Source organism: Poecilia reticulata, chromosome 4 (genome assembly GCF_904066995.2).
Source record: "Poecilia reticulata chromosome 4, P_reticulata-male-v2, whole genome shotgun sequence".
In the NCBI taxonomy this organism is placed as follows: domain Eukaryota; kingdom Metazoa; phylum Chordata; class Actinopteri; order Cyprinodontiformes; family Poeciliidae; genus Poecilia; species Poecilia reticulata.
Window position 1 is genome coordinate 7,419,751 of NC_088833.1, and position 21,709 is coordinate 7,441,459.

At 38.8% G+C, this 21,709-nt stretch overlaps 1 protein-coding gene across 5 annotated transcripts in view; it reads right to left on the minus strand.

The window, feature by feature from the left end:
• Window positions 1-21,709, minus strand: part of adamts10 (ADAM metallopeptidase with thrombospondin type 1 motif, 10) — a 74,921-nt gene that overhangs the window by 5,252 nt on the left and 47,960 nt on the right. For all 5 annotated transcript variants that reach the window (XM_017306395.2, XM_008415144.3, XM_081606134.1 and 2 more), the window contains 14 exons: window positions 18,584-18,730; window positions 18,221-18,362; window positions 15,895-16,002; window positions 15,543-15,688; window positions 14,322-14,385; window positions 14,067-14,169; window positions 10,638-10,771; window positions 7,889-8,012; window positions 3,479-3,559; window positions 3,146-3,309; window positions 2,914-3,040; window positions 1,973-2,102; window positions 1,643-1,847; window positions 1,111-1,287 (listed from right to left, as the gene is read on the minus strand). In XM_017306395.2, the coding sequence (XP_017161884.2) occupies window positions 1,111-1,287; window positions 1,643-1,847; window positions 1,973-2,102; window positions 2,914-3,040; window positions 3,146-3,309; window positions 3,479-3,559; window positions 7,889-8,012; window positions 10,638-10,771; window positions 14,067-14,169; window positions 14,322-14,385; window positions 15,543-15,688; window positions 15,895-16,002; window positions 18,221-18,362; window positions 18,584-18,730 (1,852 nt within the window). The remainder of the gene's footprint in view (window positions 1-1,110; window positions 1,288-1,642; window positions 1,848-1,972; window positions 2,103-2,913; window positions 3,041-3,145; window positions 3,310-3,478; window positions 3,560-7,888; window positions 8,013-10,637; window positions 10,772-14,066; window positions 14,170-14,321; window positions 14,386-15,542; window positions 15,689-15,894; window positions 16,003-18,220; window positions 18,363-18,583; window positions 18,731-21,709) is intronic.

Below are 21,709 nucleotides of genomic sequence, written 5' to 3' on the forward strand. Positions count from 1 at the left end.
GCATTAAACATGGCTATTTAAGCTACCTAGATCAAATTACTCCATTATGGGGTTAGATTTGTTTCACAATTATTCAATAAAAAAAAAAATCATGTCAAACAAAAAATGTAGTATTCAATCAAAAAAAAAAAAAATCAAACAAAAAAATTTGTATTCAATCAAAAAAAAAAAAAAAGTCAAACAAAGTACACCCTCTTTAAGTTCAAGGGTTTTATTTATCAGGAATGGAGACCAAACAAGAAACTGACAGAAGTGACACAATTTTATTTAATTTCAGTTTAAGCAGCCCTGATCCAGTGACCGCCTGGTTTGAAACTCAAAAATGAATTTTGTTTTCCAAACACTGCACACACCACAATAAAGCTCTGATATATCACTGTAACCACTCTTCAGTTTGGAAGTTGTTACTGAATAAAAAGAGACTCAAAAAGTTAATTCTCAAGACAATTAACCACTTTATATGGATATGTATTTTAAAGTCAAATATGGGATAATTTGTCAAAAATAATCCTGATATATTACAACATTTTGGCTGAAAAACAAAAGAATTTAGATGTTGCTATTTTCATGTTTGTAAGTTTTTAAGTTTATTATATCATTTTCTGTCCCCAGAAAAAAAGACCCATCGTCTTTTTGCTAAATTTTATGTTTAACTTAATTTTAAATCCTAAAAATACTAAAAAAAAAAAAAAAAAACGGCAACTGGCAAATAGTAGATACTGATCTAAACTTATAAGTTGTCTTTTTCTCAAAAAATCATGTGACATTTGTGTCTGTAAATGAGATTTATTTGGCTGGCCTGAGAGTAAAAGTGGCTCTTCAGTTTGTACAAGTTGCAGACCGCTGGCCTAGTGCAAGTTCAGACCTTAAAATGATCAAAATGTTGCAGTGGAACCTTAAGACACCAGCTTCAGCTTGCCATCCTCAGTCAGCAAAAGCAATTTAAACGTAATCTTCTACACACTTACCAGCTTACCCAGGAATCTGTTTGTTTTTGTAAACTCCAGGTTGAATTTACATAAATTTAGAACCTGGTAAAAGAGGGTGTACTTTCTTTAACAATGAACTGAACGTTTTGATCAGGTAAAAATGGTGAAGGACGCGTCTCACCTCGCCCCACGGGCCTGTCACCCAGACAGGAGGAGGGCAGCGCTGCAGGTTACAGCGCACCCTGGAGGTCGGGCGGCCATTTTTGGGACACTTTGAGTCTGGCAATGTGTCGCCGCTCTCCCCGCTCTTACACAACACCACTCGGTGTCGGTAGCCGGGACCACAACTGGGTGTGCACTGCAGACAGGAGGAGGGAAAACTATGTTTAAACCGACAGGCAGAGCAGCGGAGAGATGGAGGAGCAGGGAGGTCACTGCGTTCATAAGCATGCAAAAAAAAAAAACTTCATCAGTCCAGCAGGGGGCAGCAGCTGCAATGAAACAAAGCCATCAGCCTGCAGAGGTTTTGCAAAGCCTGACATATTAACGTGCAAGTGTAAATTTTAAGGTTATTGTCCTGGCCAATAATGAACTCTTGTTTCATTATTGCAGACAACTGTGTGTTTTTGGGATGGTTCAAAACGGCAACTGGTTGTCTAAAACAACTGCAAAAGTCAAAGTAAACATGCAAGACTGCAAAAACGTGTTTGTACCTCGGACCAGTCCAACGCCAGCCACTCTGGAGGGCAGCTGTGGTTGCTGCAGGGCTCTGTGAACGAGGGGCGGGCGGAGCTGCAGGCCGAGTCGTCCAGGACCTTCTCCTCCACCGCAGAAATCCTCCTTTTACATAACACCTCCCGAGTGCGCAGGCCGCCGTTGCAGCTGCGGCTGCACTCCGACCACTCTCCTGTCCACCAGCTGGAAGCGGAAAGAAACCTGCTGTTTGTTTTTAATATCCTCACACGCTGCTGCCGCATTAAGAGGGAAATGCAAAAAAAGTTTTTAACTCCCTCTCATGCAGAGACAAAGTGATCAGTACTCACTTTGGGGAGCACGGCTCAGTGTTGCAGGATCTTGTCTTCTCTTTGAGTTTGCTCTTCTTGTCACAGAAGTGATTGTAGACGACAGAAAGATCCGACTGCCTCTTACACACAACCTGCTGGATCTGTACACCTGACCACAAGTGAGACAGAAAAAATACAACACAATGACAAAAGACAAACAAATTTTATTACTCAAATTTCACTGCATTGCACTGCAAAAAAACAAACTCTTAGCAAGTATCTGTCTAGTTTCTAGTGCAAATATCTTAGTACACTGGAAATAAGACAAATCTAACTTCCAAGTAACTTTTCAGCAAGATATAAAGGTTTGATTATAGTTAATAATTCTATAGTATCAATAAAAGTACTGGTTCCACTTGCAGATTAATTCACTAAAGATATTTCTGCTAGTGGGACTGATACTTTTCATCAATATTCAAGAAGTATTGACTTAAAACAAGCTCCTTGCTGAAGAGTTAGTTGAAAGTTAGTTTTATTTGAAGTGTATTAAGATATTTACACTAGAAACTAGTCCAAAATACATGGTAAGAGTTTGTGGTTTTTCAGTGTACTTGCATTTTTTGTGATAATTGTTGCCCATTTACTCCTATAACAAAATAAAATCTATTGCCAGTGAAGGCAACTAGGAGTTCATTGAAAAGCCTGACCTGCTGATTCTGATTCTGTCCAATCCAATTGCTGAAATCAGATTATTTTCCTATTAATCAAATGCGACCACAACATCACTTCTGTGTGAACAGTTCATGACCTCAAAGCAACCCGCATGTGTATAAACGTCAATAAAAAAGTTAAAAAAAATGCTGTTTTCACAGTTAAATTTCATTTCTCTATGTTCAGGTTATGAGTCGATCAGCCAGTGACTGTGTGTCGCCGATAAAACAAATTTAAACATGTATTTGTGTTTTTTCTTGCTCTCCTACCTCCAGCACACAAAGCCGAGCAGCGGGACCAGGACGTGTACTGCCAGGCGAAGCCGCTCATGGGATCCCTGCTGACAGGCGGGTTGAAGCGATAGTGGATCCCCTGGTTGTCCTCCCTCACCAGCACCTAAACGCACAAATGCAAAACAGGAATAGACTCACTAATTTCACTTTATCAAATTCTAACTGTGCATCTTTTGAACACTTTATATTTCTTCTGCCCCAGTCCTACCATGACAATGAGGGTCATATTTGTTGGGCCCAGAGCTTCTAGCGTTTCTGGACCGTCGGTGGGCCGCCGGTAGTGGAAAATCGTCCCGGCAACGCTGAACCTTCGAGGCGTGTCAATGTTAAGCTTCCCATTGATAAAATACTGGTCGTTTTTGCTCTTCAAGACTAGAACACAGAGAAGAGACGTCAAAAATACACGTTACAATCTGAAGCAAACTGTAAACGTATGAGCAGTGATTTTAAAACCAGTATATGTACCTCTCCAGTTAAAACTAGTATTAGTTTTTTATCTGAATGAAACTTTTTGACAAGTGTTTAACCATCTTCGACTTACGGAGGTAGTTGAGGGAAATGTTGAGCTCTTGAATGTGGATGAACACTGATCCTTTAGGAATTCTCACCACTTCTTCATAATCTGGGAGCAGAAAACGCCAAAAAAACAGGAAAAAAAGAGAAAGTGAAATGAAGGAGTTTTATTCACTGTGGACCAGTGTGGTGTTTAACTCTGTGGGACATCAACGTGCTAAGCAGGGGCTTCAGTTTCCAGCTGCATTCCTGGGCAGACATCCTCCAGTCTCTGCCAGGACCTGGCTTCTCCCATTTTCCCTCCATTCACTCCATCTGTCTGTCTTTCGTCCATGTTTTTTTTTTTTTTTTTGTAAAAGTTTCTGCTCATCTCACCTCCATCTCGCCTCACTCTTGACTTTCTGAGCTTCGCTCTGCCGTCCAGCCAGAAGACCAGGTGCTGAAGCACCATAAATAACTCCAACTCACTGGAGGATGACAGAATGAAAAATCTAATTCCTTCCAGTGACTCTTTTTTTGATTGTGAAGCTTTGAGAGGAAAAAGATTTTGATTTCAGAAAATTTAGCAAAACCTCATCACCTATGTGACAGATTTGGACAAATTGGGAATTGACATACACTGCAAAAGCACCAAATCTTACCAAATATTTTTGTCTAGTTTCTAATGCAAATATCTTAAAACATCTCAAGTAAAACAAAACTAACTTACAAGTAACTTTCAGAAAGATAAAATAACTTATTTTAAGTTAAAAATTGAAAAAAGAACTAGTTCAACTGGAAGATTATTTCATTTTTCACATGGAGAAAAAGCACAGCTATAATTTAAATAATTTGCAAGTGGAAGTTGTACTTTTTAAAATCAATGTTAAGGACAAAGCACAGGGGAAAAAGAAACAGCAAAAGAATTCAAACAGATTGAACTTTTTAATATTTTCTCAAATTAAAGACACAAACGTCACTGCATCACCATGCAGAAATGCAAAATGTTACCAAGTATGTATGTCTAGTTTTTAATGTAAATAACTCAGTGCACTTGAAATAAGACAAACTAACTTATAAGTGACTTTTCAGCAAAATATAAGAACTTAATTTAAGTGAACAATTTCTTAATATTGATGAAAAAGTGCTAATTGCACTGGCAGATTAATTCACTTATAACACAGGGAAATGCTTCGTTACAATTTAAATAATCTGTCAATGGAACTAGTACTTGTACTAATCAATAGTAAGAAATTATTCACCTAAAACAAGCTCCTAAATCTCTCTAAAAGTCTCTTTGTAGTTAGTTTTGTCTTATTTCAAGTGTACTAAGATATTTGCACTGCAAATCAGACCAAAAATATGTGGTAAAATTTAGTGTTTTTGCAGTGTAGGTGCATCTATGCTGAGATTGGAGCACAAATAAAATAAAAAAAACACAGGAGCATTGGGAAATCTGATCTTTCACTTTTCTCGAACAGGCTGAACTCCAGTACACATTCATGTCATTTTTCTTAGCTTTACAGTGCAGACGCAGTGGTTTGGCTTCATTCTGTGGTCATAAAACTCTCCCTATAGGGATAATGTTATCACTTGGTATGTTAATAATAGAGTAAAGAGGTTTCTGGGATATTCTTGCAATGTAATGCATAGTTTTATACTAAGTTTCGCCTATATGTCTCGCATACTTTTGTCTTTTTGTGCTTACACTTATATTTACTGCCTTACAGCTTTATAATCTGCACATTGCAGAGTCTATTGGCAAACAACAAAACCAACAAAACAGAAGTGGTTTACTATAATGCATGTGAATTGTGTGCTTGCATTTCATAATGCAGATGTGTGAGACAAACAAAACGGGAAGCCACACATATAAAAGTTGCCCCAAAACTCTGCTGCAGGTCAAAAACTCCAGAGGGACTTTAAATCACTGAAGCAGACAGCAGAGGAGAAGTGTTGGCTGGAGGCTTTTTTGGAGTTGGGAGAAATCAAAAGCTTGCTGTAGACATGACTGAGTGATTCTCCCAGTCATAAATCCTGACCGGTACCAGAATAAGCCTCCAGTCCTGCGCCTGGAGTTTGAGTTTGAGATGAAAAGGCCCTGTGCTGTCATTGTGACCGAGTCGACTTCACTTTGAAAAGTAAAGCTTCATTTAATTTAAACTCACTTTACTGCGCCGCTTTTGACAGATACAGCATTATAAATCGATTTTATTAAATAGCATAGCTGGATGTTGCAGGATTTTGTATTTTTTGTATTTTTTTAGTTGTGGAGGAATTTTATTCACTCTTCTTTCCAACCTTGCCTCAGTTTCTGGAGGCTTCCATAAAATAAATCAATAACAATGTATATCGCCATAGACACCTGATCAATATCAATAGAAAACGTGTGACAGAACTCACTGAACTCCAATCCAGAACCACAATGCATTCTGGGAGATATAGGCAGCCTGGAGAGGCTTAGGTAACCTCTCATGGCTAGTTAAGCAAGGTTAGTGACATTAACTAACTCACCCACTCTTTGGTTACCAAGCAACAACATGATGAACAACTTGTGGTTACCAAGCAACAACATGTTGAACAGCTTGTGGTTACCTAGCAACAATATGTTGAGTAACTTGTGCAGCAGAAGCTTAAGGTTTCGCCACTCATAGCAGATTAAAAATAAAAAAAACAACAGTGTGGATTGTAAACTTGATAAAACAGGAAAGGTCATGCCATCAGTTTGGTAGTATTTCAAATATTTAAAACAAAACTAATCAATAATTATTGATATTGATATGAAAGGCTTATACTGTGATACGTTTTGTCAGCCCTACTTCTAATAGAAAGTGACTTTCTTTAAACACCAGCTGTGGCTGCAGATGTTCTGAAAGCTGCAGGGACGTCAGACGGAGGCTGACGTGTCGACCCGGTTCTTGTGGCTTACAGCAGGAGTGGATGTTCAGGGTGTGGCCCGCCCCGGAGAATCATGGGAGGGGGCGGTGGGTGTCAACGCAAACATGAGCAACTCTGGAGTTGGTGTTGTGGGCAAACGGTCACCTAAAATACATTTGATAGCAGTTGGACCTCAAGCCGCAGCGGTCGGATTTATGTGCCGCGGTGTTTTTGAACGTAGCATCTGTGTGTGACCCTTCTGAGTTCGACTCAGGTCCAGTAGGTCGACGTCACGACAGACACGTTTCAGGTTCACTGTATTTATTCTAACAAATATAAGCAAATGAGGTTGGTGGTTAACATCAGTCCAGCAGCTTCTGCCCCACAGTTGCCGACGGCAACAGAAAAAGGGGGAGGAGATGTCAGTTACTGGTTGCTACGGTAACCACCGACTGCCAAGAGCAACGCAACAAAACTTAAAAGACCAACAAAAGTCTGGAGAAACAACTTATTGACTAAACAAAATAAATTCAAAGAATAAACAAACAAATTTAAAATAAAGAAAAAGCAGGATTCAGAAAAAAACAAGTCCTAAAACGTGTACAAAAACAATAACAAATGTGAACAGATAAAATTTGAGTTGCAGGACTGAGATTTGTAAAAATAAACAATGAACATCTAAACACAAAGAGTTGATGGTTTTAGTAAACAAGTGTTGCCAAAGCAACTTTTAAACAGGATCCAGCTTGTTTTGTAAACCAGTTTCACTAAACGTGATAAAGACGATCAGCATGTTTCAGCATAAAGAAGCTCAAACTCATGTTCGACTGCATATAGGACTTCAAATTACAATGTGCAAATATGGATGGTATATGTGAATCACTGACATGATAATCTTCCTCAGAACTTTTGAAAATATAATCTGTAAGAAGGTATTACAGATACTTTTCATTTCCGTTTTAAAAATGTTTTTCTATTGATCCAATGTACCATTCTAATCATAAATGTGTTTTTATTAGATGTACGCAGAAAATCATTATAATTAACAGAAATAAAGGCTTGAAAACATCAGCTTGTGTGAAATCAGTAAGTTATTTTGCTTAGTGGATTGAATTTCTGAAATATACTAACTTTTAAATGTATCTGACTTGCACATACCTGATTTTAAAACAAAGTCTGGCCAGTCGATGAGGTAAAATAATTGCAGAAATTCTGATTATTTTGAAATCCTTGCAGTGTTCATTGACTTCATTTGAAACTTCAGCAAAGTTAAGCCATTGCTTGTGTAAATTCATGATTATGAAAGTATGTTTTCATCCTCTGATTTGCCCAGAATCCATCTCTCCAAGATGCTCTCTCAATCCAAGATAGCAAAAGCCAGATATGCATATTTCCTCAACTACAGACTGTGTTGCATACCTTCAAATGGTGAAAACTTCCTGTCTAACCTCTGGGAAGATGAACACTTGCTCCAAAGTTGGAATTAAAATGAAATACTTTCTTTTATTTGATTCTAGCCTGGATTGACTAGACTTGGATGATGAAAGCAGAAGGATAACAGGTGAAGCGTTTTGATTTCTACCTCCTTCAGGCAGCGAGTCGTTGAAGACTCCCTCCACCGAGGTGCAGCTGCTCCCATCGCCGCCGCAGATCCGACAGCGATCTTCACGCACGTCCGACCCGAGCACACGATCGCAGCCCACGTGCTGCGACAAAAAGACGGGAACGAGTGAGCTGCAGAGGTCAACCAGGGTCACGGGCGGAAGAGGGCACAGTCGGTGAGCTGAGAGGTGTCAGAGGCCGAGCTGACGAATTACCTCCTAATGTCTTCCAGACCGCTTTTTCAAAACACAGAAATATCAGATAGAAAACCCAGATGTGTGCTGCGTGTTTTGTTTTTTTTTGTCTGATCCTGAGCAGACACAACGCTCTTTGGTCGCTGAACTCAAAGCTGTCGACATAAATAAATTTCATGATGAGCGAAGCAGGTGGTTTCACTCAAACTCTTAAACAGGGAACAAAACTGAAACTAAACTAGAAAATGAACGACGACTGCACCGATTTCTGTTCCTGCACGCGGCGGCTGGTTGATGCCAGGCAGCGTTAATTTTGACAGCAAATTTAGTTTTAGTCTAAAATTTTATTTAGTTTTAGTCGACAATTTATAATAACGTTTAAGTGAACAAAATTATATATAAAATGTAAATACTTTGTGATCAATTCACTTGAATTAACACAAAATTAATCATATTATAACATAATGTTGTTGTATCACTAGAAAATCAGATTTAACTTTTTTCCAAACATCTATTTTTCTGATCTTGCTTTCAACAATAGCAGCATATTTCAAACTGCTCTGCCTGAAAATTGAAAATATAACCAATGATAGAAGTTGCATGAGTGTATTTCACTCCTTCACAATTAATCATAATTAACTATGAGTAATTACAACTAATGAAAAAGTGTAAGAAAAAAAAAAAAGCACTTTTTTCATTAAATGTTTAAGAAAATGTTTCATCATCTTAAACCAAGCTTTTTCAGATTTTCCAGGCTTTTATATTTAGGATGGCTTAAAATGAGTGATTTTGTTTTAAGTGCAAGTTAGAAAAGTTAACTATAAACTGGTTGTGCTTCGATGGAAAGATAATTCGCTACTGTAATATGTGCATACTGTCTTGGTTTTATCTAAATGTCCATCATATTGATTTTTTAAAGTTAATTTTCCGCTGAGCACACAAGTTTCGGCGTTTTTGCCCTCCATACTTCATAAAGGATTGTTTCTCACCCCTTGTTGGAGAAACAATCCACACAGAAGAAACTCGCAATAAGCAATAAATCAGTTAACTGCATGATAAACTAAAATATCATGCATTTGCATTATAGTTCTTCTTGTGTCTCTCATTTCTACCAAAAAACTGGATGACAAAAGGTGACTTCAGTATCCATTTTATTTGTTGTTTTGGTTCATTTGTTTACATATTTTATATATTCAAAATGGCTTCCAGTTCCAGTTTATTGATCTTTCAAAGGGTCTACTTGCATTATAATGTCATTATCATTATGTTACCGTATTTTCCGCACTATAAGGCGCACCTAAAAACCTTCAATTTCCTCAAAAGCCGACAGTGCGCCTTATAGTGCGGAAAATACGGTACTTGAAAACCGTTTTCAAATAACAATGTTATTGTTTATCGCAATATTACTGGGACAATCTATCATGCGGGCAAAATTTGTTTTTGTGACTTTGGTTTATTTATACACAGTTATTGAAACCTGGAAACATCTTTGCATCAAATCTGAGGTAAATCAAATTTCATACTATTCTTCCAGCTAAACTAATGAGGAGAAACTAATGGAGAACAGCAAACCTCAGACAGAAATGCTCCTGCTCTCTTACTGCAAACATTTGTTCCATTAACGTCCATTAACCAGAACATCCACATTGAATAAACTAGATCATATTTTCAGATACACTTTTCTAAAACTTCTGATTATCTAACAAAGATGTTAAAGCAAGAGACAGGTGGACATAAACCACGAGTAAACTGGCTAAAATAGAAAAAGAGGAGAGCCTGAACTGCAGAAAGAAAAACTGCAAGAAAAAAAAGTAGATGTGAAGGAAGTCAGAAAGTAGAAAAAGGCAGAAAATAAGAGTGCAGGGAATGAAAGCCAGCCTGCAGCGCAGACAGACTAACAACTGAGCTGGAAGGTCACTGAGTTCCTGCAGAGCAGAGCAGAGCACAAGAGAAAAAAGGAGGACTTTTGATAAACACAACCGTCTCTTTGGATTTCAGACCACCTCTGCTCCATAATCTAACAAACCTTTGAGTCATATTAAATAGGGGGGCTAAGGTGAGGATAAAAATGTTGGAAGACAGAGATTAGGATGTTAGTAATGTCTGAGGTGGTTCTTATTTACACACCTAAGGGCTGAAGTACAAACTGTTTCACTGTGAGATTTCTAGGAAAAGCACGAGCGATTATTCAATAAATCTCTGTTGTGAGCACCAGGTGGTCTCCGTTTCATCAAAGCACACCATATTGGCATCATTATATTTTCACTAACAGCTGGAATCAAGATCATTAATGCGAATCTGAGTCTGCTGCCAAAGTTAAGTCTCGTTTTATCATCCGAGCAGCTGATTCTGACGAGCAACACCAGCCAGCGTGTAAACCAGACGGCCGCAGCTGTTCAGGCTTCAAAGTGACTAAGATCAAGAAAATCTCCTGTTGATTCGACTTAAACCGGCTTACTCACGTTTTAGTGACTTTTATTGGACTTGAACCAAATGCTCGCATGGATTTGTTTAAACAAAATCCTTCTTACTGACCTTACACTCTCCGTTTACACAAACATCCAGAGAGTCGTCTCGGCACGGCGTGCCGTCCACCACGGCGGGAGCTCGCTCCGTGTAGAAGTTGTATCCTTCGGCGAGGCAGTTGAGAGAGCAGGGCTTCACCCCACCTGGACAACGCAACAGAACCAGCACACAAAGCGTTAATGCACATAAAAGACAGAGAAGACACGCTTAGGAGAGGTTCTGTTTGTTGTTTCAGGAAATTCTGAGTGGAAATGAAACAGACATCATCAATTTTGAAGGAAAATTAAACTAAAATTGATTAAAAACAGGATGTTAATTATTTCTACCCTTTTCTATAGATTCTTAACTGCTGTCCAGCATTCTGTGTGATTCCTATGGTATTTAGATGATTTCTCTTTGGTGATTAGCTCCCTAATCTTTAGCTACTCCTACAGTTTCTCTAGATGTTTATTTTCTTTCCACTCTAAAGAAACAAGTGGCTTAATTGGCTCTTTGGACCTTGTACATTGATACACAATGTATCAATGTAACTCTGGCTTAAAATGCTCATGTTTTAAATATAAATCTAATAACAAATGCTGGTATTTTATGTAATACATTGACTTTCCATGACAAAATGACACTAAAAGCACTAATATTGTTTCAGATTTTTTTTAAAGTTGGAAATTATGTACTTATTTGTTTTCCATAAATGTAAACATGCCATAGAAGGAAATGCATCCATCTTCTTTTCTGAAAAATGTTTTTCTTCATTCTGAAATCTAAAAACAGAATTAAGATGTGGTACTGTAAACCAGCCTGGGTTGCTAGGTGACGGGCGGATCTCGGCCGAGGTTGCTAGGTAACAGGCTGGGCTTTGCTGGGGTTGCTAGGTGAGGAGTCATGCCTGCTAATTGGTGACGTTACATTCCAGAGGTTTTTGAATCAGATAATTTTCCAGAGACCAAAAAACACAAACTTATTGCCAAAAACTATCTGGGTTGGTCTTTTTTTAAAGTGCTTTGGTTGTTTTTAGAAGCAGCAGAGACCCAAATAGAAGTGCAAAGATGTAAATTTTGCATTATACATTCGCTTTAAAGTATATTTGGCATTTCAACTATGAAAAAAGCCAGGTAAAAGTGTATTAAGATGGGGTCTTAAGTATTTACGGATTCTAGAAATTCACCACTGCACCTCTGAATGCTACATTCAGGAGTTAGCTAGCAATTTCCAGCCACTTCTTTGGGATAAATGTCATCTTTACCCACAGGGTCAGTATTTAGCAGTTTGGAGTGGTAGAGGGAAGTACTGAGTGGCCAATAAATGTAACAAAATATCTTATTACAAAAACACAAGCTCATTCAAAACAGTGTTTCAACAAATCTTCATTCATGTGTGAAACAGATCAACAGTTTCTTATTAGAGCGACTGCTGACATCATCCCGTGTTTGTTTGTGCTGGCAGTCACAGCCTGTGCTAGCAAGAGAAAGAGAGAATGTACCGGTCAAACTCACAGACAATAAATTGTTCGGACTACGGAAAACTACAACTCCCATGGTGCCGGGTTTTGGCAGGATAATGGTAGCTTTCAGGTGTGCAGTGTGAAGGGTGAACGTGAAGACTGCTGGACTAAAAACATTGACATAGAACAGCTTGTTTCAAGAAAAAAAAACAGTGAGGTTTTTCCTTTAACAAATGAGCTGTCCTTGGCTGTCTGAACTGACAGAGACGGCCTGTTTCTGTTTTCTATGTCATGATAGAAGCAAGAAGAAATCACATGAAGCTAAACTAAATAAATTTAGAGATGGAAAGAATGGGGAAACGAGGAAGAAAAAAAAAGACAACCGTTATCCACGTAAAAGGAGGAAAAGCACAACTGGAAGTCTGACCACGGAAGAGATGGAGAGCTGCTGTTTGACTTCAACAAGGAAAAGAGAAATTGGCACCTTCCCCATTTTAGCAGCTGCAAGGGATTTTTCTTGGAAAATCAGCTGACTTGATGAAAAGACCACTTGTTGCCTGGTGTTGGAATTGTTTCGCCGACTATCTCTGCAAGCCATTATTTTAGAAATTAAAGCAGTCAAACTATTTATCTTTCGCATCCAGTTTTTGCTGTTCGGCGTTTAGCAGAAATGAGAAATTCCTGCAGAGAACTTCGGGTGCAGCCAGCATCTGCACACCAGACAAGAGGGACAGTCTGCAGCTTCAATTCAGTTTATTTATAATGTGCAGAATTTACATCATCTCAAAAGGCTTAGATTGAGTGAATCCAATTCAATATGTACCGACCTAAATCCAATTTCTACTTCAGCACCGGCGATGCTAAGAAGGAAGTTGTAAAGTCTCCAAGGTCTGTGATCGTCATAAAATATAAACAATCATACCAAACTATGAGTAATGAATTACAACTGCTGGCAGAAGGAGAATCAGTCCCATCTGGGACGACTTTCACTCAGTTATTTTAATTTGACTTAAGAAGAAAATAAATTTAGACACAAAGCCATTTTATTTAATAGCTGAACAGTCTGGCTTTGTAAAATGTGCTTAGAAAACGACGTTGCTACAATTACTGACATCTTTTACTTCTAGATCAAGAAAGCCGGGTAAGTAAAAAAAGAACCTTGCAGCTTCTCTACACCTCATTTAATGTGTTTAGTGTGTAATTTTTTGTAGTTTAGTTATTTCTGAAAGAAAACTTATTATCCAAATTGAACATATTGAATGCTGTTTTACTTCCATTTTGGTCTCAACTGCTTGTAAAAGCAGCCGAAGCACTTATAAAAAAAAAACACCCAGTTGTTTTCTGGCATTAATGTAATGTGTTTAAGTTTCTGGAAAACAAACCGTTTCAAGAAGTCACAGTCTACGGGACTGCACTGTTACCTAGCAACCCAAGGGGCGCTCCAGCAGTTTGGTCAGCTGGTGGAAAAAATGAGGGGAGGAAACAAAACTGTTACATTAACAGACTTCGGTCTCTCTGATTGGTTGATGCGCCGCATTAAGCGGCGAAAGTTCAGATTTCCCAACTCCAGCGTCTGACACATTGAATGCTCAAAACGCTTTGATCGTGAAGGGCTAGACACACGAAACGCGGCGCGACATGCATCCACATAGACTTTGAATGTAAACCAGATGCTCCTGACGCTCAAACCGTGTTTGCTGTGAACGCACCATACGTGCGTTAAATGTATTCAGAGTTAGCAAAGCTGTTAAAGAGCTAAGCAAAAAATTAGCTCTGCTATTACCATATTTGTGGAAGTGTGTCCACCACTGCATTTCACAATCATGCACAATTTTGAGTTGGTAACAAAATACGTTGAAGTTTGTAATTGTAACATGAGAAAATGTAGAAAAGTTAACAGAAGCAGCGAGGCAGAGGACAATAGACAATAGAAGCTACAACGATGGACATATCAATACTAACACTAAGTTTCAGCAAATATTAAATAAAACACTCACCTCCTCTGTACGGTTTCCAGGTGTAAAACTTTCCCCTGAAAGGAGTGCTGTCAAAGTCGGAGCACTGGATCTCTCTGAAGTCCTTGCAGCCTGCAGGACACTCCTGCATTGGACACAAATGGACAACTTCTTCTTCGTACATGTAGATTTCCTCTACATTCACACACTACTTGCAAGCCAAGAATCACAAACAATATTCATAATATAGACAAATGAGTGCAGACGAATTGATCGCAAAGACTGAGCAAAACTCACATCAATATTGCAGGACCTGAAGCGTTTTCTTTCTCCCAGACAGTATTTTCCTCCAATGGTTGGCCTGCAGTCAAAAACAGCAGGATCAGTCCTCCATTACATCAGCACACATACCGACGTCAAAGCTCAGTTGTTTCATGGCTCCATCCTTATCTTTAGCTGCACCGATTGGACTTTATTTTAGCTACATTGATTTCACAGCAAGACAACTTTTCTACATTTTAAAAATACATCTGTTTGGTGTGTAGCTGGCAACTTTCTCAATATTTACATCACTTTTCGGCAGAGTAAAACCAAAGGAAATGTGGAAAATAATAGTCTGAAATGAAACAGGAGAAAATCGCTGGCCCCAGATTTGGGTCAGACCATTCCCCTCTTTAATAATTTCAAGATGAGCTATCTGCTGACAGCGACTCAAAATATTATACATTCTGCAATGATTTGGACTTCACTGCTGCAGAGTGAGAAGAACTTTAATTTAAATAATTGCCCTCTTCATGGCACGACTGAGAGGAAAAATATATACATATACAGTGTAAAAGGTTGACAAACACCAGTCAGAGTGAGGGTCTGATGTCAGAACAGATGGTCTCCCTGGGAAAGAGGTTTAATTATCTCTGGGTTTAATGACTGTGGCCACAAGATGGACAACAAAGCTCTCAATCTACTGGCCTTTTAACTCACCCATGATCATGAGATGTGGATCATGAACCAGATTTGAGGAAACAAACAGCTGAAATCAGCTTCTCTGAGAAAACAGCTGGGTCAAAACAAAAGAGGTAAAGAAAGGAGATTCGTTTTCTGGGCAGTTTGGAGTCGAGGAACCAAGAATCAAAAAGAGTCAGAACCCAGATCACCCTGAATCAGACGTGGTCAAACGCTCTGAACATCAGCGGGCGGACGGACGGATGTTTGCATCTGTCAGTCAGTTTTCCATTCCTCTAAGCTTTAATTGTTACATGTTGTGTTTTTTAATCTCGTTTTTTTTGCTTGCTTTCCGTTTCCTTATTTCCAGCGTTCTTCTGGTTTATTTTATTCCCTCCTACCGCATCATGTCTCTCTGCAGCTTTCTCACATCGTATCCTCCACAGTTTCAATTTCATTGTAGTCTCAAAAACTTTACAATTAAGTCTTCGATTAGCTTGTTTTGAGTTTCTGTCACATCAGAATAATTTAAACGTTTTTTGTTTTTGTTACAGTATGGATCAATGTAGGCAGTACCTGGGGCTGTCGCAGTGTCTGACGGAGGAGGAGACTCCACCTCCACAGGTCCTGCTGCACTCCCCCCAGGCGGACCACAGACCCCAGCCTCCATCTACCCCCTCTGGACGAGTCCCATACGCAACACACACCCGTTTGAAGCACCACTGCAGCACACACACACAGATTAAAAAATTATAAAACATAAATACACAGTTGTGCATTTACAAACACTCATCAAGTATTCTTGCATTGTTATGCCATTACCATTGCATTACTAAAATGGTCTTAAAACAACAATATTATCATCTACTCCATTAACTTCTGGAATAATTCATTGTCCAGTAAAATTTTGATTATTTTCAGAGCTCACCCCTTTCTCTATGGTGTTAGTCTGACAGATGGTTCCCTCTGCTGCAGGTATACTGCTGGTGATGCAGCGGTTGCTCTTACTCATGCACCAAAGTTCGCTGCAAACTTCCTGTATGCGTCAGAGAGAGAAAAATAAAACCATCGGAGAAACCGATGGACACAAGAGAGAGAATACGAGAAATATTATTGGTCTTATTTATGATCAACAGGCAGAAACTGTCATTCACCTTCACCTCTTTTCCCTCCAGAGCCGTCAACACTTTAGGGTAATGTTTTATTGTGTACATACGCTGACTACATAGTATCTATAATAATGAGTCTATAAAGCCGCACGCTGTTCCAGATGTCCGTTCGCTCTGAAGGCGGCCTCGTAAAATCCTGACCATGCAATAAAAAGAACGCTGTCCCATGAAAGTATTGCAAGATGTGTTATGTATTACAGATTTGAAGATGAGAGTCCTAGCAACATGAATCAAGAGCGAGAAGCTGAGCCGAATCTTTTTTTTAGTTCATTTTAATAAACAGCTAAAGAGAAGATGACATAAAAACAAGAGTTCATGCAAAAACATACCACTAAATCAAAATGTCATCAGAAAAGTAGTTTATTTTAGAAAGTAAAAGAAAACAGAAACCCATACACACTTACATAAGTTTAATGCACACAGATTGATATAAATTATAAAGACTATAAAGCTATTGAAAACAAAAGTTCTGCTCCAGAAATTAGGAAAATAACAAAAAATTTACCTACTATGCTTACTTGAACATATTAGGATTTGTCTCTGTTTTTCAAAAAATCCTCCTTAGATAATGAGATTTTAGCCTGGTCAGCTTCAGGTGTCTTGTCACTTTAAGTCCAAATAAGCTGCTGCTTGCCACGCCCATTACACCCATCAAAATGACTGCAAACAGATGCTTAATTATACAACTGCACATCTTTGAAAAGGAGAAGTGGAGCCTCCTGCTGAAGCAACAAGAATGCAGCAAGGATGGTAAATCAACAACAAAACACTTTAAAATAAAACACTTCATTTTTTCCAGCAGCCATTGTACATCCCAATACAGCTTGGGTTACTAGGTGCAGTGTGACTCAACAATAAAATGGTTTATTTTATTGTTATAAAATAGCATTAAGTTACTTCCAAATAACAGCTGGGTGGCGTTTTTAAGCAATTGGATTGTTTTTAGGAGCAGTAGAAACCAAAATATAAATATAAAAATTCTAAAAATGTGAATTTTGCATAATAGATCCCCTTTAAAACTAATATGATGGCCAACACAGCCAGGGGCCGGACTGCTGATTTGTCCAGTGGAAGGTCATTGACACCCTCAACAAGTAAAGTAAGCCACAAAAAAAAAATTTCTGAAGAGGACTGGTTTATCCAGAACTCTGGTATAGAAAGGATAAACAAATTACTGGGATAATGGAAGCCTTGAGAGTGTTACGAGGGAGGGCGTTTAGGGGAGATTTAGAAGGCGTTAACTGCAGCTGGAGTAGTGATCTGGTGTTTTATGAAGTCCAAAGTCAGACCAGCTGTCTACTGACTTAAAGTATGTGAGTAAACTAGAGCTGCAACTAAACTACTTTAGTCATCGAATATTCTGACAATCGGATAAAAGAAATTGGAACATTTTGTAGATTTTTCATTTAACCACTTAAGCCTTTTCATACATTATTACAAAAACATAAGAAAACGCAGATAAAAAAATTTAATTCCTTTTTTAAAAAGAAAAACAACATAGCAATAATTCTAACAGCATGTGAAACACAACAAAGCAACCAACGCGCCCCTTTAAGGGTAGGCTAAAAGCAGTCGTATGCAGCCTGATGTCGCTTCTGTTTATTTGATTTGGCAGTAAAAATGGTTATAGGGTGCTGCACAGTCGGCTGCACAAACAGACAAGGATAGAAATCAAACTTGTCTTTTTATTTCATGAGGTTTAATGAGGAAAGATACGGCGGCGACGGATAGCAGCTGTTAATCATAATGACCATCAGCCATCAGTGTAACCGCGGATTTGCAGCGGACAGGAAGTACTGGTCGGTTTCTTAGCTAGCTGTTTCCAACTTTTATAAATCCCGCCGTCTATGAGCCCCGACCAGGTGCGTTACATTCATATACACATTAACTCGACTCGAGCAAGTAGAAGTCATGAATAAACTGGAAAAAAACAACTTTTCCTCAAATGATTAAGTGACGTAGTTGGAAAGGGTCAATATTCCAGTTAATATTGACCAATTAATTAATTATTAATTAAATAATTTATTACTGATGATTAAATAAAACTAAGAAATCAATAAAAGTAGGTGGTATTTGTGTGCTCACCGCATATTTACACTGCCGGGATCGGATGCCGTACTGGAAGCGGCACTGCTCGTCTGCGTCGTAGGCCTGACCCGGGGCGGTGGTGGGGTAAACAAACTCCTGCTTTGGCGGCATGTTGTTCAGACAGGAGCCCAAACCTGAGCTGCAGCACATCAAGCAGAGGAGAAAAATATAACTGCTAATCGTAAAATAAAGAACAAACATAAACCCTGCGCTTCTGATGTTTTGTTCCGATGTGACATTTTATTAAAAACAGGAGCAGTCTGAATATATAAACCATCAAACATGTTCTTACGTTTTTTCCTGCACTCCAGTAATTGGCTATTTATTTCTAGGAAGGAGATATCTGATGGGCTCACTCACTCCAGGAAGCTGGTGATGTAATCCCGGCTGCAGGCCGACCAGATGAACGGGTTTGTCTTCATGGTGATGTGGTCAGCCATCAGCTTGGCGGTCTCCTGGCTGCGCGGCCCGCAGGCGTTTCCCATCCCGTCATGGTTCATCCCAAACCTAAAATCCATGATCACACAGGGACGACACTTTGAGGCCAAGCAGACGGCTAATAATCTCTGCTGCAGCAGCGGCGAGAAAAACGGCCTCTGTGGCTAACCCAGAGGAACTCCAAGAACATTAGCATCAAAAATTAAACTCTGCAACTTTGACATTGCACCAAAAGGGAACGAAACAGAATATTAAAGAATCTGTTGGAGAACATCTTCTGTTGGACAGACTAATCATTGGCCTGCAAACTATTAAAATCCTTTGCACATTACAAACACCAACCTGTTCAAGGAAGCATAAAAGGTCACTTTTAAAGTCCATCCATAGACGTCCATTGTTACTTCTGTGAAGAGTGCGTTGCTGTGCGATATCTACGTTTTTCTTCTGCAGATGATCATCGCTTTGGGGACATACACCCAGAAGATTTATTGTGGTTGTATTTAACAAATTATATGATCAGCCATGTAGAAAAATCTGATTTCCGCAAAAAAACAAAAAAGAAAAAAACAGAATAAGGTAGCAATAAGGTAGACTTTTAGTCTATCTTATTGCTGAAAGTGGGAAAGTTTAGATTAAAATAAATAAATAAATAAATAAATAAATAAATAAATAAATAAATAAATAAATAAATAAAACCCCAAATTTTAAAAAAGACACGGAGCGCTGTTCAGCCTTCGATGAGAAAAATATAAATCCACAAGCTGACCGTTACGGAAGAGGGGAAACAAAAATCTGTTTGTGAAAGAAAGTTGGAGGAAGTGTTGTTCAGTTTGCCACAAGCAATTAGAGATTTTCTACACAAAGTACAACAATTTTACCTTTTTTGTGTTCAGCCTCAAATGTTCAAGAATCTGTTTAACGCATTGGACCAGTTGATGGATCCACCATCTGTTTCAGTACTTGTTAATGTGGTTTGCTAACACAAGTGAACAGGAAAATTAAATTTGTGAGCAGTAGAAATTAAAGTAAAATAAAGCAAAGTTTACAGGCTGAGAGAAGAGATGTTATTTAGGATGTATTACCAACAGATGTGGAGAAAATTGTTGGTACTCGTTACACTAAAAGCCAATGTTTATTGGAGTAAACCCTGGAAATTAGGAAAAAACATTTGATTTGAGTACATTTACATTTTAGGATGTGGTAGACCGGCAGTCACAGATGGAACCATGACCAACACTCCAGCAGAAGAAGCTCCAGCTATCGTTTGCTAGCTTAAGCTCATGTAACCTTGGCTAAGCAGCAGAACAATGCTGGAAAGGAGAATATATATATTTAAAGCTTTTACAATGGCCTAAACAAAGTCTGAATTTAAATCAAATCAATGAGTGGTGGCATGACCATAAACAAGCCTTTTGGTTACTAAAAAACATTCCACACGGCTAATTGCAGTAATTTACATAAACACTACTTGTAGATTTAGTTTTATTAAGAGTTTTGTTCACCACAGCATAGCCTGCCATGAATCCTAATGTTAGCTGACAGCAGATAAATGTTTTCCTGGAACTGAAAGTTGTTTCTCCGCCTTTAGGACATTGAGCGGCGTACAGGAGAATGATTGACAGCGCTTAGACCCTCCTCCCAGCTCTGATTGGTTGTTTTTGACCAGAAGCAGGGGATTTTTGCAGACCACAATCAGACCCGGCAGGCTAAAGTTTAAGTAAATGTAACTAGTACTTTGAATAACAACAATGCTAGTATCCTATTTTGCTAACAAGCTTAATATTATTAGCATTAGCTTGTCATCATTTAGCTAACATTACCTGAATTCAACCACATTAATCAACTCACTTGGTTTGTTTGGGAGAAAAAAAACCTCCTCAAAGTTCTTTTGCTGGTTTTCTGCCATGTTTCTAACACACACTATGCACACACAACAGCATTTCTTAGTCGCTGCCGCACGTCTTTGTGCTCATGTTGCGTTTAAAGGCGGCTCGGAAAAACAAGTTACAACATGTTAACAACGGATTAAACTAGCAGTTCTCAACGTGGGCGGTACCGCCCCCCAGGAGGCGTTCAGAGGACGGCAGGGAGCGCTGGCGGACATTTTTACAAAAGGGGGCGCTGGGATGCCTTTGGTCGAAGGTAAACTTTACACCTTAAATCCACAACAATACCAGTTTAGACTTTGAGCAATTTCGTAAAACTGTATTGTGTAACATTAAACCATGCTTGGCTACAACTGTATCGATGGCAGCTCTTCTTCTATTCAGTGTTTGTAGCTTCATGGCGCAGCTCCGCTCCGCATCAGTTACACCGGCTGATGACGCTGCTGTGATTCACTTTGTCTGGTATTTATGTAGGCTACATAAGTTTTGGCAGTTCTGTGATCATGTCAAAGCAGCAATTTATATTAAAAAGTGTTTTATTTCCGTTTGAAAGCTGCCCGCTTCCATGGAAGGACAACAGAGAATCGCTCTTATAAACATGTAATTTCTAAAATCACGATGCCCTCACTTTATATCCCTCTGAAAAATGAACCCATTTAAATAAAGAAATCCCTCCATGGGTGATACCAAGATAGAGAGCGTTCATTTTATAGCGTTAACACGGTGCTGTAAGTGGTCCGGTATGAAACGGGTTTGATGGAACAACGGTACCACAGCACTTTTAAATTTCAATAATCAGAATACCGAAATTCTGATTAGTCAGGCAGACTGACCATATCGATGGTCAGTCTGCCTTTTCACCATCGATATGTTATGTTTCCCGACCGCCCTGCACCTTAGGGAGTAAAAAAAAAAAAAAAAAACGCAGAGCACATTGCGCAAAACTCAGAAACATGAGAAGCGGGCAAAACGGAGAGACGAACTAGATGTGAATTATGGCATAAAAACAGAGAATCCGACGCTGAACAGTGAAAAATTAACACATGAAGTGAAACACATGACGATTAGGCGGCGCAGCAGGTGATGAATGAAAATTACTGAGCGTCAATAAACGATAAAATAAATGTAGCAACAGGAAAGAAACTAAAGTGGACATAGCAAT